The sequence below is a fragment of the Lichtheimia ornata genome (assembly GCF_029851405.1).
Source record: "Lichtheimia ornata isolate CBS 291.66 chromosome Unknown scaffold00079, whole genome shotgun sequence".
Lineage (NCBI taxonomy): Eukaryota > Fungi > Mucoromycota > Mucoromycetes > Mucorales > Lichtheimiaceae > Lichtheimia > Lichtheimia ornata.
The window spans coordinates 23,631-51,172 of record NW_026695399.1 but is presented as its reverse complement, the minus strand read 5'-3'; the positions used below and the strand labels follow the sequence as shown (position 1 = coordinate 51,172).

At 43.7% G+C, this 27,542-nt stretch overlaps 8 protein-coding genes across 8 annotated transcripts; 5 read left to right on the top strand and 3 right to left on the bottom strand.

The window, feature by feature from the left end:
• Positions 1 to 1,580: 1,580 nt before the first annotated feature.
• On the top strand, positions 1,581 to 3,367 carry O0I10_010939 (uncharacterized protein; the record flags this gene model as incomplete). The annotated part of the gene is made up of 5 exons (XM_058490912.1): positions 1,581 to 1,944; positions 2,012 to 2,026; positions 2,086 to 2,355; positions 2,409 to 2,660; positions 2,709 to 3,367. The coding sequence occupies 5 exons, from the start codon at positions 1,581 to 1,583 to the stop codon at positions 3,365 to 3,367; spliced, it is 1,560 nt and encodes a 519-aa protein (XP_058338307.1).
• Positions 3,368 to 3,477: 110 nt separating this feature from the next.
• On the bottom strand, positions 3,478 to 4,765 carry O0I10_010938 (uncharacterized protein; the record flags this gene model as incomplete). Its single annotated transcript, XM_058490911.1, has 2 exons — positions 3,478 to 4,086; positions 4,142 to 4,765. The coding sequence occupies 2 exons, from the start codon at positions 4,763 to 4,765 to the stop codon at positions 3,478 to 3,480; spliced, it is 1,233 nt and encodes a 410-aa protein (XP_058338306.1).
• A 497-nt stretch (positions 4,766 to 5,262) lies between these two features.
• Positions 5,263 to 6,865, top strand: O0I10_010937 (uncharacterized protein; the record flags this gene model as incomplete). The annotated part of the gene is made up of 2 exons (XM_058490910.1): positions 5,263 to 5,794; positions 5,850 to 6,865. 2 exons carry the CDS (start codon positions 5,263 to 5,265, stop codon positions 6,863 to 6,865), a joined length of 1,548 nt encoding a protein of 515 aa, XP_058338305.1.
• Positions 6,866 to 11,821: 4,956 nt separating this feature from the next.
• Positions 11,822 to 12,325, bottom strand: O0I10_010936 (uncharacterized protein; the record flags this gene model as incomplete). The annotated part of the gene is made up of 3 exons (XM_058490909.1): positions 11,822 to 11,848; positions 11,908 to 12,068; positions 12,139 to 12,325. 3 exons carry the CDS (start codon positions 12,323 to 12,325, stop codon positions 11,822 to 11,824), a joined length of 375 nt encoding a protein of 124 aa, XP_058338304.1.
• Positions 12,326 to 16,787: 4,462 nt separating this feature from the next.
• O0I10_010935 (dethiobiotin synthase) lies at positions 16,788 to 19,417 on the top strand (the record flags this gene model as incomplete). The annotated part of the gene is made up of 6 exons (XM_058490908.1): positions 16,788 to 16,978; positions 17,038 to 17,125; positions 17,187 to 17,319; positions 17,388 to 18,709; positions 18,773 to 19,160; positions 19,230 to 19,417. 6 exons carry the CDS (start codon positions 16,788 to 16,790, stop codon positions 19,415 to 19,417), a joined length of 2,310 nt encoding a protein of 769 aa, XP_058338303.1.
• Positions 19,418 to 19,614: 197 nt separating this feature from the next.
• Positions 19,615 to 20,517, top strand: O0I10_010934 (uncharacterized protein; the record flags this gene model as incomplete). Its single annotated transcript, XM_058490907.1, has 1 exon — positions 19,615 to 20,517. The coding sequence occupies one exon, from the start codon at positions 19,615 to 19,617 to the stop codon at positions 20,515 to 20,517; it is 903 nt and encodes a 300-aa protein (XP_058338302.1).
• Positions 20,518 to 20,679: 162 nt separating this feature from the next.
• Positions 20,680 to 23,081, bottom strand: O0I10_010933 (uncharacterized protein; the record flags this gene model as incomplete). Its single annotated transcript, XM_058490906.1, has 6 exons — positions 20,680 to 21,501; positions 21,561 to 21,881; positions 21,944 to 22,005; positions 22,056 to 22,139; positions 22,206 to 22,935; positions 23,004 to 23,081. The coding sequence occupies 6 exons, from the start codon at positions 23,079 to 23,081 to the stop codon at positions 20,680 to 20,682; spliced, it is 2,097 nt and encodes a 698-aa protein (XP_058338301.1).
• Positions 23,082 to 24,059: 978 nt separating this feature from the next.
• Positions 24,060 to 27,478, top strand: O0I10_010932 (uncharacterized protein; the record flags this gene model as incomplete). The annotated part of the gene is made up of 5 exons (XM_058490905.1): positions 24,060 to 24,347; positions 24,415 to 24,724; positions 24,786 to 26,921; positions 26,996 to 27,126; positions 27,194 to 27,478. The coding sequence occupies 5 exons, from the start codon at positions 24,060 to 24,062 to the stop codon at positions 27,476 to 27,478; spliced, it is 3,150 nt and encodes a 1,049-aa protein (XP_058338300.1).
• Positions 27,479 to 27,542: the final 64 nt, after the last annotated feature.

Sequence of the window (27,542 nt, the reverse complement as noted above, 5' to 3'; positions counted from 1 at the left end):
CCAATATGATGTAGGTCCTCTCATGTGCTTCGCTGAATGGAAAATCGGCGTTTCTTTTATCCACACAATTATTGGCAAACCCCACCACATCACATGCTCATATATTATATATCCAGAGTCTCACAAGTGCATATATTCAACCATTGTATAAAAAGATATCTAATGGAATGATAGATCTGTTTCGTGCTTTGCTAGGCTATTGAGGGTCTTATTTTTCAAGGCACTCCATTTGACCATAAACTAAATCATATGATCAGATACCTTGACAACGAAAACAACTGGATAATATGACTTACCCTCTTGAGAAGTACAATGGCTATGACGATTACACTCAGTCTCTGTAACAAATAGCTCGCAGAATGCTGGGGCATGTTGTTTTAATGGTTGCTCAGGTCCGACATGTTAAGGGATGACTGTACCTTTACCATCAGCATTAGGGGGGCCCCCTGAAGGTTTGGCTCTTGCAAGAATGGCGGCAGTGGCAAGGACTAGCACCACAGCAAATTTCATTGGGATTGTAGTAGTAGGATGGTATTGTTGTGCCTTGGCGAAGAATATCAAACATGGCTATATATACACTTTTACTGCTTCCGCCAACTTTGTCTTTTTAGATACATAGGAGGTGCTGTGTCATAGTAGATGTAAGTTTCTAAGATCAGCATCATGCAATAACAAATACGTTTACATACGCCGCGGTAACTTACTGCCGCGACATGCAGGAACAAGCATCTCCTAGAAGCATGTACGGATACACAAACATCTGTGTGTGAGGAAAAATGTGGGCGGCGTCGTTACATTTCTTCCATGAACAAGTGTATTTGCTGCATCGTGAATAAAAGCATCCAAATGAAACGAGTAGTAAAATAACTTGACCTCATCCAAGTAACCCACGATAGAAAGCAGATCAGCCCATCATAAATGTAAAGGCACTTTTATTGGTTGGTGTCCGCCACAAGGAATGTGGGCGTTTTGTGGAAGGGTTGGGTGATGCGTCTCATGCATAGTTCTATCATGTCAAAAATCATGTCTACATGGAATAAACATACAAAAATTACGCCGTTGTAGGAATTGGGGGCCATTATGCTCGGTGGTGGTAAAGGTAGAACTGAAAGATGATCATGAAGAAATGCAGTAAAATGGTGCTTTAGCTGACAGCTTGGACGTTTTAGAAGAGGTCCCCTTTTTTGGAGCAGCTGTGTTACCAAACTATAACGCTGCAACAAGTTAAGATGTCACTATAAAGAATGCTACCGCCACGTTCACGTATCTTTCCATGCCAAATAGCACGCTCATCAGTGATCAATGATGAAGTTGCATTCAACCATACCAGTATGACGAAGATTGTAGGCATTTTTCCAATCCTGATCCATGCTTGTGGATGAGTGTTTAATGATGCATATTAACAACCAGTTGCCACCTATCGATATGGTGTCGAAATGTCTTATGAATTTATTCATATGGGGCCATGAAGCTGAACCAGTATAGGATGCTAAACTAGAACCTGATGGCGGCTTGTCGCCGATCCAAATTCCAGGTTGTCGTCTCTTGTTGAATTCCATGCACTTCCTCTCATAATTCTTATGCCACCAACCTCTCGGGTCCCAGCAACAGCTTTCGTGGTGTCCGGTGTTGTCACAGGCATTCTTGCTATCTCTGCTGCTATCTATCTGTTCTCAACATCTCAATCGGGTCGATCTCTATCAACCGATCTCGCCAATGGGACAACATTAGAACCAAGACGATCAACACGGTTACGGCGTTCTCGCAATGTGAGGAGGCGACGATCGCGTTCAGGACAACAACGACGAGAAGGTGGAGAGCAGCAAGGTGTATCCCCATTGCAAATCCTATCCGATGCTGAAGACGACTTGAACTGGAGCGACGACGATAGTAAGAATCTTCTCAACCTCGTTTATACCATCTCTGAGAACCAAGCACGTAAAGGTATGTATGATAAGAGTGGTTTAAGGAAGAGTATGTCCTAATGACTCATATTCGCATTGAACAATAGAGGGGTATATCCATCGTAAGTGTGCGAAAACAGGCTTTCTATCCATGGACATGGTATTCATGCTTGTTTTGCAGGAGGTATCACCTGTAACAAATGCCGAGTGACACCCATTCGAGGAATCCGATACAAGTGCGCCAATTGTGTGGACTTTGATCTTTGCGAGTTATGCGAGAGTGCCAATTGCCATTTGACCACCCACGTCTTTTTGAAGATCAGAATACCCATTCCACCTTTGGCCAATCCACGAAGTGCTCTTCTTCCTGCTTTTTATCCTGGCAATGATGAAAATAGTCGATGGGTATTGAAACCAGAAGTGATTCGAGAGTTACAAGATATATCCCATTGTAAGTATCCCTTCTATATACATGACAATGTACCCACTCTTCGATGAAACTAGTTGATCAGCTTGAGCTGGAGGCTTTATATGAACAATTCAAGTCGCTTGCCACGGTGACCAAGGGCGATAAGGGTGGCATTGACAATGAAACATTCGAGCAATGTCTTGGGCCGTTGGGATTGGAGAAGAACTTGATTACGGAGCGTATCTTTGCTTTCTTTGACCAAGATCGGGATGGTATCATTTGCTTCAAAGAGCTTGTTTGCGGATTAAGCGTGTTATCCAAAGGCAATCTGGATGAGAAAATTGAATGTAAGTATACAAGTCTACTAGTGGGTTCATTATCTAACGGACGTATAGATGCATTCAGGGGCTATGATCTCGACAATGACGGCTATATATCACGTGATGAGCTTTATCGCATGTTCAAGTCATACTTTTACCTTTCCATGGAGCTTGTACGGGATGTTGTGAGTGCAATGGAGGATGAGATGATGGACAATTTCGAGTTCTCGGCTTCACAACCTGTCAGCGCAGCTTTCAATATCGGGATACCGTCATCGTCGTCTTCTCAGCAGCATAGCAACAGCAACAGTGAAGATGAAAATGAAAATACCAATGAACATGGTGGTGGTGGACATTCTTCAGCATCCAGAAATCGACGTCGATATCCTCATAAAGAAGCTCACTTTGAACATCAATACGCTCATGGCGATGGATCACCAACATCGACTGCGACCATGGATGGATCACATCTTAAAAACAAACAACGGCAAACTTCCATCAACAGCGGTAACCCAGTACAACAACAACAACCAGCACCCAAAAAGACATGGGAGGAAAAGTTCCCGATCATGGAAACAATGTCCCAAGATGCTATCAATGAAATGGTTGACAAGACGTTCAAGAGCATCAACGTCAAGAGAGAAGGTTACATTAGCCTAGATGAATTCAAGCAGTGTGTTCAAGCGGATTCAAGTATTGTGAGCTGGTTTGAAAGTTTAGGAAGTGTATTTTAGCCTTAGTACATAATAAAATGAGTCATTAAAAAGTAAGGCTTCTTGTTGATTAGCTAATGAAGTAATTATAAATGCAAAGGACGGTTCAAGGTGAAAAGCGTAATAAAGGGTTACGCTGTTGATCGCTTTTGCTGAGATAAGCAATATTGTAACACAAACAATGCAATGTGTGCAGTGGCACCAAGCGTAGCACAAGCAATGAGAACGACGAACAATGGCTGTAGATGAGAATGGCCTTCATGTTCACGATGCTCTGCTGCTGACCCAGCCGTCAAGAGTGCCTTGATATCGGCAGCAGATCCAGGTTGACAACATGTATCATCATCATACCCACTGCTGGTAAATCCAATGAGCCCTTGGTCACGATCCCATATGGTGGTTTTGCCACGCATGAAGGTGTTGCCAAGTATAGTCCCTGCAACCTGGTTCTCGTCATTATGGGATGACAAGCCTGTCAAGCTAATGTTGATCCATGGCTGCGTCTCGTCATCGTTGTCAATAAGGACGACGTCAAAGAGGTTCTCGATATCAAGGTCGACTTTTTGCCCACTCAAAGAGATGGCAACATTGCTATCGTCATTGAGCTTGACTGCTTTACTGGGAAGTGTAAGCCGAGTACGATTGAACCAAAATGCTTGCTCGTACTCTGAAGACACAAAGGCAGAGTCAAATTGCACCAACCCAGATTCCTTGATTGAAAGTAGCAAGTGCTGGAGATTCTAATTATGGGTCATCATCAGCATGTTGATGTTATTGAACGGGGTATTGTATTACCTGTTTGCTCAACACGATATCTTTAGTCCCGGTATCAATAATGGTCCTCGGATGATTAATGCCACGCATAGGTACTCGCTTGCCATTCACCAAAAATTGATCAACATGTAGCTCATAATGGTATTGGTTGGATATCAGGGGTACCCAGGCCACCTGTTGATTCATCGCATTTGTGCTGTATCCACCCAACCAAAAGTGGCCAACTCGATTTTGGCATATGGATTTTCCTTTGTGTTTTTGTTGCTTGGAGACGCTTTGTAGACCTTTGGCTGCATTGGCATCAACCCTATGTTTTGGACAAAGTTGGTATGAAAAGGCATTGGGAATATTAAGTTGCTGACGCATGGCATCAAACAAAGTTTGAAGGGATGGGGTACGTTGATGGTCTTGATTGAAATACACATCATGTGGACGTGTTTGTAATTCTGGATAGGCAAGCCCCCAATGACCATGGTTTTGTGGACATTGGCTTGTAAGGTATTGATGATTGTGGGTAATTGCATCCACACGTGCAAAGACACGGTGGTTTTTATCTTGAAGCCTGATTAATTGACCAGTAGCATATCCTTCCCAAGACGATCGTGTGTTGGCATTTTCGTAGCTTGCATTCACAGGGTTGGTCATGGTTGTGTTATGCATAGGGAGTGAAGGGCTGTGTATCATCATGCAATTGGCATCGGTACATGCATTAGAAATGACAGCTGTATTGGAGGAGCCTGTATCTAAAACAAGGTTTGCCTAAAAGAGCATGAGCATGATGGTGTGAGATGGATGAGTCAACAAGGTGCCATAACAATAGTAATAGTACACCTACCCAAGTAGAGCCTATTTTCAGCCGTACATGGTAATTACATTCTGCGGATCCATGGATGTCAAAATGAGCTGTCAATGTCATACTCTTGGGATCCTTTTGTGGTATGACGATATAAAGGCTATACTTAAAAGCAGATTGAGTTTTGTATGTTCCGGAACAATGTTTGCTTTGGGTGCCTAAAACACGCGGTGCATTATTATCTTTTCTATCGCTTGACTTTTGTTTTCCTTTGTACTCTCTTACATACATTCTTATACATACGTAACCCATATCATCTTTGGTGGTCAACTACAGCAAGTAGAGCACGATGGCTGAAAAAGTCAAGTCGTTATTCAAAAAGGTGGAGCACTTGGGACAACCACCCCCATTACCAAAATCGCAAAACATTCCACCAGCACCCCAATTTCCACCTTACGATGCTGTCACTGCCGAGATGTATCGTCATCGAAAGCAAGTAGGAGTGAATTTGGGCTCGTTATTTTGTTTGGAAGGATGGCTTGCACCAGCACAATTAAAATCATGCGGATTGCAACATGATTGGGAATCCGAAAGCGACTATCTCGATGCTTGTCAAAGCCGCGAATCAGCTCGAGGTGCATTGGAGGACCATTGGAAGACCTTTGTGACCGAAAAAGATTTCGAGTTTCTTGCATCCGCTGGTATCAATTCAGTACGTGTGCCCATAGGCTATTGGGTAGGAGCTGAACATGAGGATATGGTGGGCCCGTTTAAGAAGTATCAAGGCGTATACGATGCAGCATGGAATTACCTATTGCAGCTCATTGCCAATGCATCAAAGTATCAAATTGGTGTCCTTATTGACTTGCATGCAGCACCAGGTAAGGTTGTTTGTGTGTGTATGGATATCACATCTCATCATGCTGCTGATAATAGGCGCACAAAATTGCGACAGCCATTGCGGTGTATCATCTGGGCAGGCCCAATTGTTTAAATTTGCCTCGCATAATGCATCCATTGCAATCAAGGTGTTAACACGCTTAGCCAAGACATTTGCACCGGTCAATAACGTGATTGGACTTGAGCTACTTAATGAACCAAAGGATGATTCATCACTGGGTAACTTTTACACCGAAGCTGCCAAAGCGATTCGCCAAGCAACGGGTGACATAAGGCTACCCATCTACATTGGAGATGCATGGAATGTAAACAAGTACAGCGAATGGATAGCAGGCCATCAAAATCAAATCGACTTTTGTGTGCTCGACACGCATCAATATTTTTGTCATACACCAGCCGATCATGCAAAAACGGCTGAACAACACACAAAGCACTTGACAACAGGGCTTAAACAAAAATTAGGTGACAATAGCCGGCGTATACGTGGCAACATGGTGGTTGGTGAATGGTCGGTGGTACTCAATAACAAGTCGATTCCTCAGGGGCAACATGATGGGCAAGTCATGCGTGATTTTGGGCAGGCGGAATTATCGGTGTGGGATGCCACTTGTGCTGGCCATTATTATTGGACGTACAAAACAGCGGATGATGGCTGGTATTGGAGCTTCATTTATTGCTTCAAGAATGGCATTCTACCTCGCAACATGGGCGGCTTTGTTGAACTACCGCAAGATGCTGAATCCAAGGCCAAGGCTCAAAAAGAAAACTTGCTACAAGGAGCCTATAATCAGCATGCTCAATATTGGTCCAATGAAAAGAAACAAGCTATTCGTGACAATACTTGGAGATTCCAAAAGGGGTTCGATGCAGGGTACGAAATAGCCTTGCGATTCTTTAAGGAAAGGAGCCGTATTGGATTCACCGGTCAACTTGCCCATGAATACGCTATCCAAAATAGCCATGAAGGTGATAATGGTGTTGCTCAAGCATGGCAATTTGAGCATGGCTTCGTACAAGGTGTACAGGCAGCTGAACATGCAATAGCTCAATAAACTTTTGGTACATTAGGTTATACTCATGCTTGAATACATGCTATCGTTGGTAGTAGAAAAAGAGGAGCATGATGGCAGGCATCATTATAGTATTTGTCGATCGCTACATTACAGTATTAGCTACATGCCGTTGATGATACAAGGATTACTTTCATAGCCACCCCCGGTTTTCACCTGATAACATCATTATCCCCGCTTTCCAAGTGGTTCAACCTTTCTAGCATGTCTCTTCTTCAAAATTGATTGCGGTGATACAGGGGCCAGTGATACAGCTGTGACCACCCGGTACCTCATTACCTTGTATCTAGTACCCATTACCATGCCTCACACATTCTATTTAACGCATTCTACTTGAACGCATCTTGTGTCCCTCTCTGATAACAATTATCATCCTCTTCCAAACAAAGATCTTGTATCATTGTATTCAAAAGAGCGCAGGTATATTCATGCATGAAAAAGGATCATGGAAATGGTTTTCTGATTTAATCTTTTAAAAGTCGTCCCAATCACATGTATTGGAATCTACGTACATAGAGGTGATCAGATTTAATGGAACCGAAATCACTCCTTCCTATAACTTACTGAGGTCCCATACACAACTATAGTCCCCGTTGCATTCTTGTTCTGTTTTGTAATCCAGACAGGAGGCTTGTGCTCGGCGGGGGTTCTTGGGGACGGCCTTTGCTGTGGCAAGGACGGCAGCAATGGCAACGAAGATTACAGTAAGCTTCATTTAAAAGTAGAGTGGAACGGCGTTGTTGTTGTGCAAGGATGAATATCAATATTCTCTCACTCATTTATATAGACTTCTTGCTTCTTCGGTAACCTTATCTCTTTGGATGGATGCTCTACCACCACCCATACGCCAAAAGACCACGTCGCTGCACACTAGGTTTACATGTCTCTCTTCCTCTCTCTCTATGATATGCAAAAGCAAAGAACCAAATAAAAGTGGTATCGATTTGAGACACCGAATATGCATAAACGCCTTCCCCAAAAACAATCGTTTTCGCCGTGATTCGACGAATGCATCGTGGATAAAAGAAATAATGAAAAACAGCCATTTGTTTACATCCACAACCATCATCATAAAATGGTAGGCCATATACCGTAAAATCACATCAGATATACTCTAGCGAGAGTGGATGCCTTCTTTTCCATCATGGAAGGGTGTATGGAACTCCTTGCATGATCATATCAGCTCCTGCATTAAAAACATTCATGCATTTCGGGATTGGAAGGAAGAAAAGGTACCATGTCCGGCGATGATCCATATGAAAAGAAGAGATGACGGCGATAAAAGGCTGTTCAGCCGACGATGCGACCTTCTAGATGAGAGATCCACGTTGATGCATAGCTCAATATTCTTCCTTCGCATTGATTTTGTCATGTGGAGAATCCAACGTGTAAAAGACATCAATCGTACTTGTGTAAATATGGCAATGCAAAACATGATAGGTATCTTGTGGGTGAATGGCTCTCGAAAGGCTTCTTGGTTGGTGCCATAAGGATCGCAACATACGAGATTCCTCAAATACCACAGCATTCGTCTAGTAGTCATCCCCATCTTTGATCCACCAAAGTCACTAGTTGGGTTACATGTACGAGTAATAAGAGTCATAGTACACTTTATTTGCAATGCCAAGTCTACTATTGCCTATTCAATGGGTATCGGCTCATGAATCTACCAAAAAGGATGGGTTAAAATACATAGCAACGCGAGAGATAGAGTGTAATCCTTACACATTCAGCAACATTCAACCAGTTTTCTATTGATTTCAAACGTGGATCTTGGTCGCTTGGTGCAGTATCCTTCTTCCATAAAACGAATCGATTGATCCTTGAAGCTTTTTGCTTTATCGACGCTGGGAGTTGCAATGATAGATGGTGGTGGTAAACGTTGTTGGATTGTTGGGGGGTGATTTGCGTTGTTGTTGTCATGAGTTGCGAGTTGTTGTATTGCCGGATGTTGAGCTTATAGTACGATAGGTGACGTTTGAAATTGAATTGCACGTGATAGTGTGTGTGGTCTTGGATGAAGTGCTGATGGGTGCTATTCTTTCTCTTCTTGGAGATTGAACATCCTGGGAAGCCGAAGCTATTGCATTCTCGTTGTTGATCCGCATATGTGCTGCGTTGTTGAAATCCTTCCACACTGCGTATCGTGAATGTAAAGTAATGAATGTTGGATCCATCATCATCAACGTAACGTGACCACATCAGTTGCCATGCCAATAAGCTTCAAGTCACTTGGAAGTGTTTCACCAGTATGTGTGATATCCAAATGAATATACGTGCCAAATACAGCATGCTTGGATCAAGCTTACCACGCAAAACAAAGAAAGCATAGAGAGAATATATCCAAAAAGACTTGTTCTTGTATTCGCATAGCTCGCCATATTCCTTCATCTCATTATCAACCACTTGTTTTGCATCTTGAGCGGATATCCTTGCACATGGCCTTGTACTTCAGCAGCTTCTTCATCACAATCATCATTCACATCACTTTCTTGTTGGTCCTTGGCGCCATCATCATCGTCAACAACATCATCCAGAAAGAAGTCGTCTACACGTAGTGATTGCACAAGGCTCGATATCCACAAGCAAATCAGATAACGGCACACCTGGTCCCTCTTCCAATGGGTTGGTCATTGGTGTTGACAATGGACATGAGAACAGGGGTTGTGAAGGTGGTGGAGATGTCAAGAAGGCTGAACTGCTGGGCGTTGAATGGTTGGAATTGTAATGTCGATCGTGTACCGGATTCCATTTGCTCCTTTGCCCCTTTGGACATCGCCGTTTGCTCATTAGTGCAGGAATGAAAGATAATAAAAATAAAAGAAGTCGACTTTTATAAAACGCGCTGCACCTATACTTATGCATTTCATGCAGCAGCAGCGTTGCACCCACGCCATCTGAGTTACTGGATGACCAGTAAAATGATGTAGAGCATTCACGGGATACAAATGCTTGGTAGCGTGCGTGTAGCTATAGTAGAGTATCCCCATTGATGATTAGAGGTAATCTTCGTACATTGACGAAGCAAGCACCATCCTTTATTCATTCCCAGATTACACTATGCCAGATGAAATTTGATTGCTGATATCAGAGGTGATCCAATATTGAGAGTAGGTTGCAATGACATCGGGTTTGTGGTTTTCTGCTTTATACAAAGTCGTCGTGTACACAACCGTCGGTACCTATATACAGCAATGAAATCAGACGCAATGAAAGCGATATGACTGCATATGACTTACTATGCCAAATACAGTTTTCGTCATTGTTACCGGCATCCCCTGTCTTCGTCTTTTTTGCAGACCGTGTCTACGGGGTGGGCGTTTGATGTAGCAAAGACGGCGGCAATAGCAAGGACGAGTACAGCGAGCTTCATTGAAAGTAGAGTGGGAACGGTGTTGTTGTTGTTGTGAAGGTATAAATATCAACATTCGCTCACTCGTTTATATAGGTTTCTTCTTCATCGGTAACCTTATCCTTTTGGATAGAATGAACTATCATCACCCAACATTACGCCAAAAGCCCCCGTCACTGCACGTTAGGTTTACATCTCTCCCTACGATATGCAAAAGCAAGGACCAAAAGTGGTGTTGATATGAGACACCGAATACGCACAAACGCCTTCCCCAAGGAGCAGATGGCAGATCCGCTTACAGTAACCGTTTTCATCGCGATTCAACAAACGCATCATGAACATGTAAAAGAAATCATAAAAACAGCGACTCATCTTCATCCACAAGCATCCATCGTAAATTAGCTCGCGGTAGAGTGCATAGTCAAATGGCGCTGCCAAGATTGAATTCTTTTTTTTTTCGTTTTCCATCGTGGAAGTATTGGCACGATGTTATGAGCTCCTACATGGTCGTATCAGCTCCTGCATAGGAATCCTCACGATCCTCACGATACCGACCCTGGGTGAGTATTGCAAGACGATCGGTGTCGCACCACATCGTATCGTGAGCCTCGCGGTTGTATCGAGGCATCATGTGTTATAGCTCTAAGAGCTATTTTTACCATTGTTTAGTATACCATGTGCTAGAGCGCAAGATATGAATGCAATACGATGAATAGTAAAGTCAGCGAACAAAGCTCGATTTGTCTGTAAAGCATGTTTGTGTGAGGGTAATGGCTGCTGAATAATAATGCAAGCTGCTGCAAACAATGCTGCTTCAATCATATAGTTGTCGTAGCTATAAGAGAATATGCATTACATATAGCGGATGCAGATGAAAGTGCTGTAACAGAGACAGCAGGGAGACTTTGATGGTGCCATTCGCCTATTTCTTCAGAGCAAGCATATGGATCATAATTCCATTTAGTAATTCATACTCCTCGACGATACGTCGATACTGGTCAGGTTATCGAACCATGATATGAAGGGATACTTGCATGGAATCGCAGTACCGTGTATATCGTATGGCGGTTTTTTACGATGCTCCAATAATGATGAGGATCCTTACTCCTGCATTATAAATATTCGTGCATTACGACATTTGAGGAGAGAAAGGGCATCGTGTCCGGCGATGATTCATATGGAAAGAAGAGATGACAGCGAAAACAAGACGTCCAAAAAACGCTGTTCAACCGACAATGAGACCTTCTAGATGAGAGATCCACGTAAGTGCATAGCTCAACATTCGTCCTTCGCATAGATTTTGTCATGTGGGAGAATACAACGTGCAAAAGTCATCAACCGTACTCGCATATGTATGGCATGCCAACATGCAAAACATGATAGGTATGAATGGCTCTCGAAAGGGTTCTTGTTTGTTGCCATAAAGATCGTATCATACAAGGTTCCTCTAATACCACAGCATTCGTCTAGTAGTCATCCCCATTTTCAATCCATCAAAGTCACTAGCCGGGATACATGCATGGGTAAAAGGTGTCATGTGCAGTAGAAATAGTACACTTTATTTGCAATGCCAAGTATACTATTGTCTAGTCAATGGGTATCGGCTCATGAATCTACCAAAAGGGATGGGTTAAAATACATAGCAACGCGAGAGATAGAGCGTAATCCTTACACATTCAGCAACATTCAACCAGTTTTCTATTGATTTCAAACGTGGATCTTGGTCGCTTGGTGCAGTATCCTTCTTCCATAAAACGAATCGATCGATCTTTGAAGCCTTCTGCTTTATCCACGTGTGTTGATCGTCATCATCCTTTTCCTTCCAGAGGTGTCCTATATAGAAACGTGTATGAGCAAATCACGTGTAGGCGCGTCATGGATGGTGTGTGCGTGTCATACTTGCCTTGTACGGTATCAGGTAGTTTGACGTCAAGACCCACCAAACGTCGACCTCGCACAACGGTTTGCAGGGTGTCCAAGGACTTGTGTTGATGTTCCTCGCGTGTCTCAGGGGATACGTGCAAGAATGTTTGAGAGTTGATTGAGCAATCCTGATCCACAGAGAATGGAAAGAGATGTACAGCTGCCATTGAGGTGTGAAACAAAAGAAAGAGAGACTGCTTCGGAATGGATTTCAGCTACAAAGAGAGATCACCCATTGTCCGCTGCCCCACTGCTACATTTATTATCGACATCGATATACACACACACATCACCTTAAATAAACCTATGTTGCAGCATACAATGGTTCGGATATGAATAGCGTAGTGCAATCCTTTTCCTTTTCCTTTTCCAATATAAGATCTGTAGTAGAGGATCATCACTGCAAAAAGATCAAGAGTTCTTCATTGTTCAGATCAAAGCTATCCTTCATCGAAGGTACCACTGATGGTATCGTTTTTTTCTGGTAACCCTCCCCTAGACCAGCTTCCTCACCATTAGGTGTAGTAGCCATCTTCTTCGCTATAGCTTGCTTTGCTGGCTTGATACTATCATCTCGGGCATCGATATCGTAAGGTGACGACCGCAATCCACTCCCTGTGGTTTTTGTGTGTAAAGCTTTATCGTTCTTGTATCTGTACCAGACGTTTATGAGAGATTTGACGCTTAAAAGCAACATTATCAGTCATTGACGCTTGGTGTCGAATCATATCCATGGCGTGTCAAAGTATGCAGTTGGATGGTGTTAGTAGCTGCCATGGTATAGCAATAATTGAATGCATAACTCAAGTCGCGATGATAGCACAATGGATGCATAAAAACAACGCCCCCCACACACACATTGTATATCCAATTCCTTCCATCCCATGTACCAAACCAATATCCATACCCATATCCATATCCATAGGCAAATCGTATGTATTGAAACAAGTTGCTACACGTAAATAAAGCTGCTTCTATACAATGGCTATCTACTGTTCACGTAAACAAAGGCTGTAGGACAAGTTGCTGCATGTAGCTTGAACAATGGAGTAAAGACCTCGCTAATAGCAACTGCTGGAATGAATGCTGTTACGATTGATTGTGGCAGGAGAGTGTACAAGAGAGTGCGTAGTGTTAAGAGACTCGTGTGTTGTAGAAGAGTGACAAGAAGACTGCGTGCACGCCATGGACTTGCCATTCAGTCAAAGACAATCGGATCAAGAGAGTTGTAGGATTGACATGATGGGTTGAAGCAGAGCAATCGTTCGCAGGAGGTAGTTGTACTTGAATGGGGCAACAGTTGACAATGGGAGGAATTGAAGGAGCATGAATCTGGGGAGTAGAAGAAGTGGAGTTGAACTGTGTGTTGAATCGTATTTCTTTGTTTGAGCGTAACTCAGTCAAATCCTCACGAATCAAGAAAGTTGAAGGATGGAAATGATGGGCTGGAGAAGGACAATCGTTCATATGCATTGGGTTGGGCAACAAAGGTGAATGGGAGGAATGGGCTATCAAGTAGCAGTTTACAAATAACTTTGCAAAATGATTTTTGTGAAATTGGATGATGTTCTGTGTTTGAGCGTAACGCGGTCAAATCCCCTCGGATCAAGAAAGTTGAATGATAGAAATGTTGGGATGGATCAAAAGAATCGTTCGTATGCGATGGATTGGGCAACAATGGTGAATGGGAGGAATGGGCTGCTAGCTGACAGTTTACGAATTATGACTCAAATACATTTTTGTGATGCTTGGATGATGCATCACAGTTTGAGCGTGACTCAATCAAATCCGCTCTGATCAAGAAAGTTAAAGGGTGATGGGCTGGAGTAGGCCCAGCGTCTCGGGCTCAAAGGGGTACACGACTGCAAGAAGAATCATTGACTAGGTACACGACAAACAGTCTCATTTCGCGCACGACAAATGGTCACATCACCAATCATATCCCTGCTTTTCGATGGTGATTAGCATCATGAGACTGTTTGTCGTGCGCACAATAAGTAAAAAAGGGACTGCTTGTCGTGTACCTAGTCGGCCTCTTGTTGCTTGTGGATGTATAGCATAGATGATGGGATAATAAAAGTGGCTCTGTGATCGGTCTTGTAATAAGGATAAGCACTCTATTTTTCATGTGGATCAAGCGCAATGATGATGCATCTCGCAAAGACTACTACTACTACAGTAACTTAATGATTGATGTGGGCAGCTGCTCCACTTGGATGATTTCAACAGCATTGTGTCTTAGTTGCAGGATAAAAGTAGAGACTTGGTTACATATAAAACAATGCATGGAATGAGACTTGGTAATGATGGCATCGATACATACCACGACAACATGGATACATAGATAAGATGAGCACACCATAACAACATCACTAGGATCGTGAGTTTTCATTTTCAATTTACGTACTTGATAGTGCGTTACAGTATCAGACATGCAAAGACAAGGATGTATGTTTAATTAATCAAAGAACATGGTTTATTAATGATTACGATATGTACTAGAATAAACAAGTAGCTGTTGGTTTCCTAAAGCCAATGCTAAAGTACTCACAGGGATGACCAACGAGAAGGTCGCTACTCAACCATCCCCAACCTCTACCTGTAGGCACCAATTCCAGGTCGACGAGGCTGCTTGTACATGCCACTTTAAGGTGCCAGGACTTGACGCGCCAAAACCTCGTTTGGAAGAAACCCATGCTTGTGTCTTTGAGATAGCGAAAAGTGTAGCATGTTTTTTGGTGAGCGAGAGCAAATAGGTAATAAGAATACTTATCTTCCCTCCTAGTTTCCTTCCAATGAATCCTTTGGCATTACCCAAACAAGAGCCACTTGTTGGTATCTTTGGATAGCGGTCTTTTATTAGTGCACCCTGGACACTGCTACCGGTCTGCATTTCGTCCTCGGCCAAACGCCCATACAGCACGCCGACACGTAGTGGGCAGCCAGTTTACGAGGAATGGCCAACATCCTTGCTACCTCCGTATCAAGATCTGCTGGGATTCATGGAAGCCTTGTGTGGAAACCGGGCTGGTGAGGGGCGGCAAAGAGTTTCCAATGCACACCATTAGGTCCCCCAAGTCGCTGCAAACAAGGCACGGTGAGTATTACAAGCAACACAACGAAACGAAAAGATAGAAACAACTTACTTTGGCCAAAACATCGTGATAGTAGGAAAAGCACGCACGCCATGCGAGTCGATCGATTGAGTTGAGAGCAAAAAAAGGTGGAGGTTGCCAGGGAGATCCGCAGTAATTTGTCTCTGGTCGCGACGCAGCTGAACTTGAAATTGAGGCGTCTCCATGGACCCCATACCTCATAATGGCTAAGGACGCTTCCACACAACACCACTTGCCCCAAAGCCATAGCATGTTGTTCTTGTATGGCTATGATGAATATGGTTATAGTAAAAGCATGGGGTATTCAGGGATAAAAGTATTGTTAATAATTGTTGATCCAGCATTTATTTCTTATTTGTTCATGTATGTGGCTCTCAAATAGCAATGCCCATCCAACGAATGCATCATGAATAAAGAGTGGTTTGATCTCTGCTTAAAGCAACGTGAATTCTACATTACCAATCAAACACATACCCATACACTATGTAGTCTCTTATAGCAAATGTGGATGGCAAAGGGTTGCAGGTTCTTGTGAAGATGATTACTATGAGATTTTAGTTTGTTGATTGCGTAAAGGTGCAAGCTTTCATACAACAAGATCATTAATCCATGGTTAGTGTTAAACCATTCAACGCGAGGCCATAAGCTTACGGGCGAAGTGAGCAACTCGGGGATTCTAGTCTTTCATTGGTAAACATGGTATGTAGGTATCAATGTGCCCTGCCATGGAATGTATAACGGCTTCCGTCATTGAAGGGGTCTCGGATAAAAAAGATAGAATAAAAAGGATGATGTAGAGTCACAAATAGCTGCATGGATCTTTAATTTTATGGAGTGAGGATAATGCGAATGCTTTATTACCCATGCGCCATCCTCCCGAAAAAGCGCGATATGAAAGAGGATGGCGCGATTTAGATGCATTGCATGAACCCATTGGTTCACGAACGAGTACAATACTAGAAGGGAGATACGCTTTTATGCCCTTGCCGTCGTTCAATGACAAAGATGTACCAGCTTGATCAATTTCATCATGCCGGCAATGGTTTTTTCCTTGAAGGACAATTTGTAGATGTTGTAACCAAGACAACGATCATGGTTAAATCTCAGCTTGATCGTGGTCGGTCTTAGTCAAAGGCCCAGTCCTTGGTCTCAGAATTAAAAGATAACCAGCATTTTGGTGTAATCTGTTTGTGCATGGCAACAGCCCCAATCTGAGGGGGGTTGTGGGTTTTAATATGGGGACCTCAAATTCGAATTGTTGTCATCACATCCAAATGTTATGACTCAGGTACAAGTAAACTCCCCCAAGTTGTCAGGCACAACAGCTTTTGTCCCTTTATGTGATATGCAAAGCTAAAAGATAAGGAAACCCCAGACATTGTTGGATTTAGGTTTGGGGCCGCTGACAAAACGGCATTTGACTCTCCCCCCACATAAGCTAGCGCGGTTGTCTCGAAATAGGACGTCTCTTTGTCTCTTCCTTCTCTCACTTTCTTTCGTCTTTCTCGGTGCAATGCCTTCACGATTTCTTCCCAGTCGTGCATTTCAGGCATACCAGATCTTTGCAGCCAACACCAATGTCGGCAAGACCATTCTCGCTACTGGGTTATGTCGAGCAGCAGCTGAACGTGCCAAACAGCAAGATCGCGACGTGTATTACTTAAAGCCTGTGCAAACTGGATATCCACAAGATAGCGATGCAAGGTTATTAGATACAGCATGCAACATGCCAACAACATGATGATTGACAATGATTTTTATAGACACGTGAAGACTTATTCTCCCAACATCCACACTGAAACATTGTTCAAGTACCCTGATCCTGTTAGCCCACACATTGCAACGGATAAGGTACGCTTTTAGATCAAGATGAATGAAGATAGAGAGATCATAACCCCATTGTTTATTGCAGCCTCCACATGATCAAGAATTGTTGGATAAGATCAAGGAACGAATGATCCATTACGTGAATCAAAGCCAGGATCGACAAGGTGCTTATGCCTTTCTCGAAACAGCGGGTGGTATTCATAGTCCAGTCATGTCAGGTAAAACATACACATACATTGATTGCATGGATGAGCAGGGGCCAAGAACTCAATTTGTAATACTGCAGGTACACCACAAGCCGACTTTTATCGCCCGCTCAGATTACCATCCGTGCTTGTGGGAGATAGCAATCTAGGCGGCATTTCCACCACCATGGCATCCTATGAATCATTGCTAGTACGCGGATACGACATTCCTGCTTTGTTATTGTTTGAGAATGAACGCTATCGCAACCATCAACAATTGATGACCCATTTACCAAAGACGCTTGTCAGCACTGTACCTGCTCCTCCACCTATGAATCCTGATCCCGTGAAAGAAAAGGATGCCATGACATCATACTACGCCATGCTCGATGATCTTTTACAACCGGTGATACGTCATTTGGATGAGCATCATCAAGCACGTTTTGAGCGTCTTGCTGAAATGGAAGACAAGGCACGTGACACATTCTGGTGGCCATTTACCCAACATGGTGCTGTCAACGAGGTCACAGTGATCGACTCAGCCTACAATGATTACTTTACAGCCTATCGCAAGGATAAGAAAACGGGTGAACTTGCACCTTCAGAAATGTTTGACAGCTGTGCGAGTTGGTGGACACAAGGTCTTGGCCATGCCAATCCTCGTTTGACATTGGCAGCAGCAGCAGCAGCAGGACGTTATGGTCATGTCATGTTCCCTGAAACAGCCAATGAGCCTGCACTCTCATTGGCAGAACGCATTTTGGAAAAGGATACATGGGCCCAACGTGTCTTTTTCTCGGATAATGGTAGCACGGCCATTGAAGTGGCTCTCAAGATGGCGATGCGTTCGGCTGCGGATCGCTATGGTTGGTCGGATGATGTCCCTGTGGATGTGATTGGTTTGGAAGGAGGCTATCATGGTGATACGATTGGTGCTATGGATGCATGCTCGCCCAATACATACAACAAGATGGTGCAATGGTATCAACCTCGTGGTCATTGGCTCAACCCACCCTCCATCCATATTTGCAAAGGCACACCCACCATTCGATTACCCGACAATCAAGGCACGGCAGAGTACAAGTCTTTGGATGATATCTACGCCATTGAAAAACGTGCAAATGATCCCTTGGCTGATGTGTATCGTGACATGGTTCGCAAGGAGCTCAAGGCGATGCGTGGTCGTCACGTGGGTGCACTCTTGATGGAACCTATTATTCTTGGTGCGGGTGGAATGATTTTTGCTGATCCATTGTATCAACGTATTTTGGTGGATACGGTGCGTCAAGAAGGTGCTTCATTGTTGGGCTATAAATCACAAAAGCCTGAGGATGGTTGGCAAGGTATCCCTATCATTTTCGATGAAGTCTTTGCAGGCTGGTATCGTCTTGGCCGCAGGTCGGCATCTGATTTCCTCGGTGTGGTAAGTCATTGTTAAATGCATATGGATGCTCTTATTCAAACACTCATAACATGATGGTATTAGAAACCCGACATTGTGGGATATGCAAAGACACTCACAGGTGGTCTTTTACCTTTGGCATTGACTGTTACCAAGAATTCTCTGTTTGATGTATTCTTATCCGCCAACAAGGAAGAATGCTTGCTCCATGGTCATTCATACACTGCTCATCCTATGGGTTGTGCCGTTGCCAATGAAACAATCGACACCCTGGAAGAAATGGCCAATGTCACCAACAACAATAATACATGGACACCCTTCCGAGAAGCTTGGAAAGATAACCAACACGCACACGTATGGTCCATGTGGAATCCAGCCACAGTAGAAAAGCTATCGCACCTGGCGTGCGTTGATAGCGTGATGACTTTGGGATCCATCCTGGCGGTGGAATTAAAGGACAATCAAACAAAGGGTAAGCTATCAAACGTTTGGTATCACATGACCATCATCATCATCACGTTATTAACCTATAATTTGATAGGTTATGGCTCAGTGGTTGCGAAATCAATCTTGCATGAAATGCGTCACGGGCAATTTGACTCGGACATCAACCTCTTTGTACGTCCCCTTGGCAACGTGATCTACCTCATGACGTCACAAATCACCACAGCCGATCGAGTGAACAAGTGCGAAGACATTCTTTTGAAATGTTTAGAGAATAACAAGTAATGTATTATAGATAAAAGTTTATGTGGGGAAGAATAAAGTAAGCCACTCTTTATCCCAAAAGGATCATCAAACTCTCGCCATATGTAGCAATGCACGGCGTGGGGGCAACTCCGTTTGTTGGACAAGAAACGGACCTGGATGGTTTATACTTTCCTCTTTCTCTCTTGTTCCCTTTTTTCTTTTAAAGTTGTGTGATTATGGCTACTACGACTGCAAAGGCAAAGCGATTTTCATTTGCTGGCTTCTTTAGCAAAAAACAGGAACCATCTCCTATCACCCAGCAACAACAACAACAACCATCCACAGATAACAACACCGCTACACAAGAAAAGAAGCAACAACGTCGTGCACAAAAAACCCAGAGTCTTTATATCCAATCCTTCCGCCATCGTTTTTCTACGCCTTCATCCAAGCCGACATGTTCACAATATGATCCTAGCGAGGTTCAACAGAGCAATCCCAAAGAGATCCGCAACACCATTCGGCGATCGCTCTCTGCTGTCATGTACGCGACACCACAAAAGCAACGAGAAGAGGTTACTACCACTACTACTACTACACAAGAAAAGAACAATACATCATCTTCATCGGAACCGGGAAAGTTAGTACCGATTCTGGTCACTGAGGGGTTGTTTGACCAACATAGCGGCATGATTGTAAGCGCCGAGCCTGAAACATTGCCAACCGAAAAGCGGCGCCGTGTCCCTGTCGAGTATGATAATACATTGGATGTGCTGGATAATAAGGATGGAACAAGTCTCGTTGTATGGCAAGGTTATGGCTATGTTATCAAGGAAGAACCCAAGGACAAGGAGGAGGAGGAGCAGGAAAATGATCATGCGTCTTCATCTTCATTGACATGGTCGTTTGACAAGGAGGTCTGGTCGGAGTATCGCGGGTTGATTCATCCCCTTCATCTTGTTCAAGAAGACAACGACGATCGATGGAAGGCATTGACTGTCACAGAGCTTAAACGTTATTACGATAATTATGGCTCCATGCTTTTACGACTACGTGAAGCATGCATGAAACGACAACAAACACAATATCTGGCCATGGAAGGCAAGGCAAAAACTGAATGGCTTATTCCCCATGCATAGAAGATCAAGATCCTGCTGATGTAGATGATATATACCTTTCTCTCTCTTTCCCCCTTTTTTCCCATTCTCTTTCTCTCTCATATTCACATTTAACCTATTTATGCGAGATATCTTTATATAATCTAGTTTATGGTAGAGTAAAAAGAAAACAAATCGAGAAATCTAAGACACTTTATCCGCATCATCCATTGAAACGGAGATAACAGAAGGATGCTCTTCATGATGATTGTGGTGATGATGTTGATGATGATGATGATGATGGGATCGTAATATAGAAGAGGAGGAGGAGGATGTGGTGTGAAAAAATGAAGATCGCTCTACAAGTTTCCATAGCAACGGTGTAGCCAACAAGGTAAGCGAGGTAACGGCCAAGAGCAAATAGTAGACTTCACGTGATATAATATCCAGCAATTTGGCACGCGATGCAAGTACAAAAGCAAATTCGGATATTTGAGCAAGTGCCACAGCCATAGCGGATGATTTGCGGGTGTCAATTTTGAGTGACACCAAAATGCCAAATGTTGCCACGTATTTGAAACCAATGACACCTGCAGCAAGCACCAACAAGAGCATCGCTTGAGATGCCAGGAACGATGGATACACGTGTAACCCAATGGAGGCGAAAAAGAGGCATGCAAATAAGTCGCGTACAGGTTCAATGGCTGCTAAGGCAGGTTCAAACAGGGCTTTACGTGATCGTAAGAGAACACCAGCAGCAAAACATCCAATTTCCATGCCTAGGCCAAGTCGATCGGATATCACCAACATCACCAAGCACACTGCAATGGTGCCCAGCACCGTCAATTCATGGCTGCCTGTGGATTTCATATTGGGAAGCACCATACGGATCACACGTGGTAGGAAGGAAGGTGTCAATTTGATGATGCCATAGCACAAGACACCAAACACAGAAAATGATATGGTGATTTTGAGGATCGCCACCATGACTTGAGCACCTGATTCAGCCAATGCTGGAATGATGGCCTATAATGTCCATTGAGTTATAGGGTCATGTCCTATCGATCGATCGAACAACTACTTACCAGCATGAATCCTAATAAAACATCTTGCATCACCAATAATCCATACAAGTGCTCCAAATGATCCAACTTGATACACTTTACAACCACGGCGGTAGAACTCAAGCTGACACAGGCACCCACAAAGACAGCTTCCTTCAAGGATGCACCGAGTAACGTGCCCATGACCACAAACGCAAGTACGGTGGCCAATAAGATCATCGTGGCACCACCCAATACCAATCGCCACATGGCCCTGAGCTTTTCAAGCGAGAATTCCAATCCAAGCACAAAGACAATAAAAACGACACCCAATTGGGCAAGTGTTTCGGTTTGGATAAGTTCCTATGATGGGATCATTCAGCCTCCTCGCAATGGGTCTAGCCACATCCACCACTACTACTTACGGTGATCATGTTATAGCCTGCGGGTCCAGTAACAATGCCTGCTAGGATATATCCAAAGAATGCTACAAGAAAATGTCAATCCCACTATTTGTGATCCTGTCTCCTTCGTTACCTGGCAACCGTATCATGGCAAATAGGCATCCAAATACATAGGAGCATACAACAATCAATATAAAGTCGTGTAGCAATTGTATATCTAATAATGTAACACAATAGTCAGTGACACCGCATAATCGGTGGTGATGGGATCTACTACACATACCTTCATAAATAACGGTGGTATCGGAAGGCCGTGTCATGATGTATTCATTTCGATCTTGATCAATGAGGATGGCATTGTTATCATCTCCTGCATCATCTGCTGCCGCATCGTCATCATTGTTGACCTTCATGACGGTTTCAAAGGTGCCACCCGAAAAGGCAATGTTGTGTCCGTGCATGCCTTGTTCTAATTGATCAGCGCTTTGCCGTACTTCATCCAACATGGATTGTAACATGGCTTGAATCGCTTCACGTGAATCCGGTGTATCATCTTCAACATGTACATGATGTGGACTGTATCCTTGATGATGTGTTGTAGGTGGAACCTCCTCCTGTTCCTCTTCTTCCTCTAGTTGCTGGTGTGCTTGTTCAGTGAGCTGAGCCAGTTCATTAATGGAATGTGAGCGAAGATGCAAATGCGACTGACGAATAGCAAGCTGGAAATCAAATGTGAGCTTAAGTGCAGGTGTACGAAAGTCGTAGCTTTGCTGCTGTCGACGCTGATGAACCGTCTGATCGTAGATATCAAACATGCCAAACACCAATCGTTCAAACGCTGTAAAGTCATCGAGCTTCACATTGGCAAGCCGGTAAAGAACGTCGTCATTGTCACTTCCAAACGCTTCAATGCTGTCGTAAAGCTGTTTCTTTTCTTCTAGTAGCTCATGTCGGAACCGTTGGCCTTGCTCAAGTACACGATCCACTCGAATGGCATCAGGGGCAGAGTACGACTAGTGTAGTGGAGTAGAGTGCGTTGAATAACAATGAATAAAAAACAAGGGCCATTGACAAAACTTACTTGAACCTCAGTGGGATCGCCTTGCACGCCAAAGCCCAAGAGTACTATGACAATACTCAAAAGCAGGATCAAAATCATGTGGAATTCATGAATGCTGCAGAGCTGGCTGACTAGCCACCACCATGCACCATGGCCAATCACATTTCATCTCAGCATATCTAGACTATCTTGCACCGGTACTAAATTGGAACAAAGACACCTAAATGGGCTTGTTCATTGTTGTATATGGAAAAAGAATGACAACTTATGAGCTATTATTAACATGAACAATAGGGATCATGTTTTACGAGAGAAATTGTTATCCACCATCATCATTGAGCATATCATTGTGGGTCTTTGAATCGGGACCTTGTAGTCATTTGACTACTAGGAATGGTATCCAATGCTAATTAGAGCAAGTATTATCCTTTAACTAGAAGAGGTAACACAAAGGGCATATGACAGAATACTTGGGATAAGGCGTAGTGGAATAAAAAAGATGTCATTATAAAGATACAAGGACGTGTTTTGCGGACTGTACTGGTTGCTATGCAAAAAGTGCGACCATGAACCCTATATAGCTATCTGACAACGAGCCACTTTTTCTATTAAAGTGCCGGTTATTATAGCTGTAGATGCTGTTGCTGTTGTAGCACTTTTTGATGATCTACTATCATCGCTTCAATGTAACATGAGGATCAATGACTCGTTATTGTATTTTAAACCAGGCACACTTTTATTGATTGAGTAAACTACAGATAGCACAACAATATGGATGACGTCGTGAAGGGCATGGCAATGAATATCTACAAGCTGTCATGGAGCATGCATATGTAGTACAGCACAATGCTGTCACCAAACATGGCTAGGCTGACACGTTTTCGTTGCCTATCCACACGCTCCTTTCTCCTGCTCTATTGCTCGCTTGGATACACATTTACTATTTTCACTCGCCCCTTCTCCTCTTGGGTTTATATTTCACGGTCCTTGCCAATACAAATACATCACCGCTTTACGCCCCATTGCTTCATCCTTGATTCCATCGACCGACATTGTGTTGTCCCAGTCGAGCTCTCAATGACACCACCTCAACCCCAAGTCTCGATATCCTCTACACCAGCACTCTCCTCGACTTGTACTCAAACGACACGTCAACGACTAGAGCGACAGCTTGCTGAACATGAGAATCGATTCAAAGAACCCAACAGCAGGATCAAAAAGAAGTTACTTGCAGGCCAGATCAATCAACTCAAAGAACGGCTGCAGGAATTGGATAAGCAAGACAATGCTACTACTGAGGAAGAGGCTATTTCAGGGTCTTTACGTGTAGGCCGTAATCATCATCATCCTTCATCATCATCTGCAGTAAGTGAAATCCCTTGATCATTTCTTTTGCATATCCTCCTGATTATAATACTCTCTCTCCTTGTAGCTACGCCCTGGTTTGGAAGGATCATCATCCACCACCGAATCATCCTCTTTATTACCTTTACCGCCACCTTTAACCGGATCCACCACACCCACCAAGAGACGCGCCAAAGTACCCGATATGGATCGACGCAAACCGGATATTGAATTTGCTACCGAGATTGGTCAAGGTCTTTTGCTTGAAGTGCGCAAAATGCAGGCCCTTTTGCAACAAAAGGAGGAACAGTTGAGCCAAATCCAGATACAAAAGGCTGAGATGGAACGGGCAGCAGAAAATCTAGCCAAGCAATTACGGCAACGTGAAGAAGCAGAAGGTAAAACAAGCGTGTATTTGTTTAAGGATGAACAAAAAGAGTTGACTTTTTATGTGTATAGAGCATCTCAAGGAAGAGACATGGAATTTGGAGCTTAGCAAGCAAGAATTAACGAGCCAAGTTACTGATCTTCAACAAGACTTGTCTCGTATTACCAGTGACTATGCACGTGCTTCGAAGCAAGTGAATGATTTACGACAAGACATTGAACGGATGCAGGACAAGGAAGAAAAGTTGAATGGGATGGTGGAGGATATGAAAACGAGACATCAGCATGATATGAGCACCATTCGACGCCAATATGCCAGTGTACAAAGGGAAAAATTGGATCAGCAAAAGCAAATTGATGCCTTGACTTCCGAATTGGCGATTGCACGAGCTCATTCTCGCATCACGAAACGCCGACAGCAAGACACGCCTGCATTGGGAATTGATGAAGCGGATAGTGTTTCTCCAGAGACGTCAGGCAATGAAAAGGATGCTTATCGCAACAGCCCCAACACCACATCATCACCGCCATCCTCGCCCAAGCAGACACCTACACGTAACCAAGCATTGGAATTGGATACATTGAAAGCATCCCTTGCTCATGCGCATCGTATGGTATCGAATCTTCGAAGCAATCTGCATAAGGAAAAGATGGAAAAGTTTGAACTCAGGAAGCTCTTGAGTGAGTCTCAGGAAACGATTGAGCAGTTGCAAAATGACCCGGCTTCATGGATTGATCAACCTTCCTCATCACAACGCACACAACGTAAAACGAGACGACGTAAAGCATCAGGACAACACAAAGTATCACGACCTACAGCAATAGCAGCAGGAGGAGGACTCATGAGTGGGAAATCAGATGTGGATGATGAGGAAGATGGTGGCAAAGAAAGTGAATGGAGTGAAGAAGAGGAAGATGAAGGACCTTTGTCACCTGAACCTCTTTCATTGGACCCCGCTTTTCAAGTACTACAGCCTCAACAAACACTTGCAGATCAATTATCAGCAGCTATTGAACATCATCATCATCCCATGGAAACCACTACAACAGCCGATGTAGCCATTCAAACATGTGGTGGTGAATACGAGGATATGGGTGTGCAGACCGACAAGCCACGATGGCAAAGTAGATCGATGCCTGGTACAGGTGTATATCCTCGTATTGGCAACAGCATCTATACACAAACAATGCCTTCAAGTTACACCGACCACGTGGTGACATGCATGAAATGCGGTGGTACAACCTTGTCATCGAGTCACAGCAACGCGACGTTTGTATCCGACAACAAGACATCAAGTCCTTCTTCTTCATCCAACAATAGCAATGTTCAAGCTGAAAGGTCGAGTGGCATTGTTGAGCCATCCACTGTAGCAGCATCAGCAGCAGAGCCAAAGACATTGACCCAAGCTGAAGCGGATGCCATGATAGCTGCTGCCCTTGCACCTTACAAGTCTTTGCAAAAAGAACAACAACAACCACCTAATCCAAAGGCGCAGGCGCCCATTCTTACCACTACCACCAATACCAATACCACTACTACTTTTACCACCCACCATCATCCAACACCACCACCACAACAACACCACCACCCTATGGAAGATACGGATGAAGAAGAATCCGATGATGAAGCAGCAGCAACAACAACAACATCCTCTGTACGAGTAGCCAATAATAATACCAACAACGCCGCGCCTTCCATCTTGTTGAGCAAAGCAACAACAGCCTCCTCTCGAGCCACCGCAAGTCATTTATCACGGTCTGACAGCAACAATCATGGTGTGGTCTATGTTAAACCACAAACCACGGTGGCTACTTGCTACCTCAACAACAATGGTCAACATCAACGACGTGCTTCCGAAAGTGGTTCCATATCCACCTTTTCAGAAAGCAAATTGTCCTTGGCACCTTACAACAATAATCTCTCTCTCCAGCAACCTGATACCATGGATACAGCAACTACCACAGCCTCTTCTTCTTCTATTATGAATGGGGTTGGTGATGGTGGTAGTGGTGGTAGCAGTGCCATTGCACTTATTACACAAACCATGATTGGTGATTGGATGTGGAAATATACCCGTAAGGCTGTAGGAAATGGTATTTCTGAACGACGCCACAAACGTTTCTTTTGGATTCATCCTTATACACGGACATTGTATTGGAGTGCTCATGCACCGGGCATGGATGGTCGTGAAGTAAGAGCCAAGAGTGGTAAGTGTACTGAGGATGATGAATGCTGGCATTGGGAGGAGGAGTACAATGATGATTTAACATGATTTGTGTAGCTTCCATTGAAGGCATTGCCACCATCCCTGATCATTCACCTGGACCCAAAGTAAGCTTGTTGGTACAAACAGCTGGACGACAATTGAGGATCACGGCTGAAGATGCGGGTCGTCATCAAGTGTGGTTTGAGGTAAATTTTAAAGAGTGCCGCCGTATATCACCATCATCACCTATTAACATGTGCCTCCTTTTTTTAGTCTCTTTCATACTTGTTGGCACGATCATCACCCTCAGAAGAAATCCGTCCTGTTCCTTCGCATTCAACCAATTCATCATCATTACTCAAAAAAGCAAGCTTCCCTCGACTGAGACCTTCCAAATCCGTCAGCTCGTTTGCTGGTAGCAGTAGTATACATCGTGGCACTGCTGCTAGTACCCTTGGTGGCCTAGATGATGACGACGATGATGATGAGCTGGAAGATGTCCGTATGTGCTGTAATGGAAAACACCATGTATCCAAACTTCATCGTGGTGGTAAATAATCCTTATCCAGGTGGCAACATGTAATAGTAGAAATCCCCCATTTTGTGTCTTTTCTTTAATCTT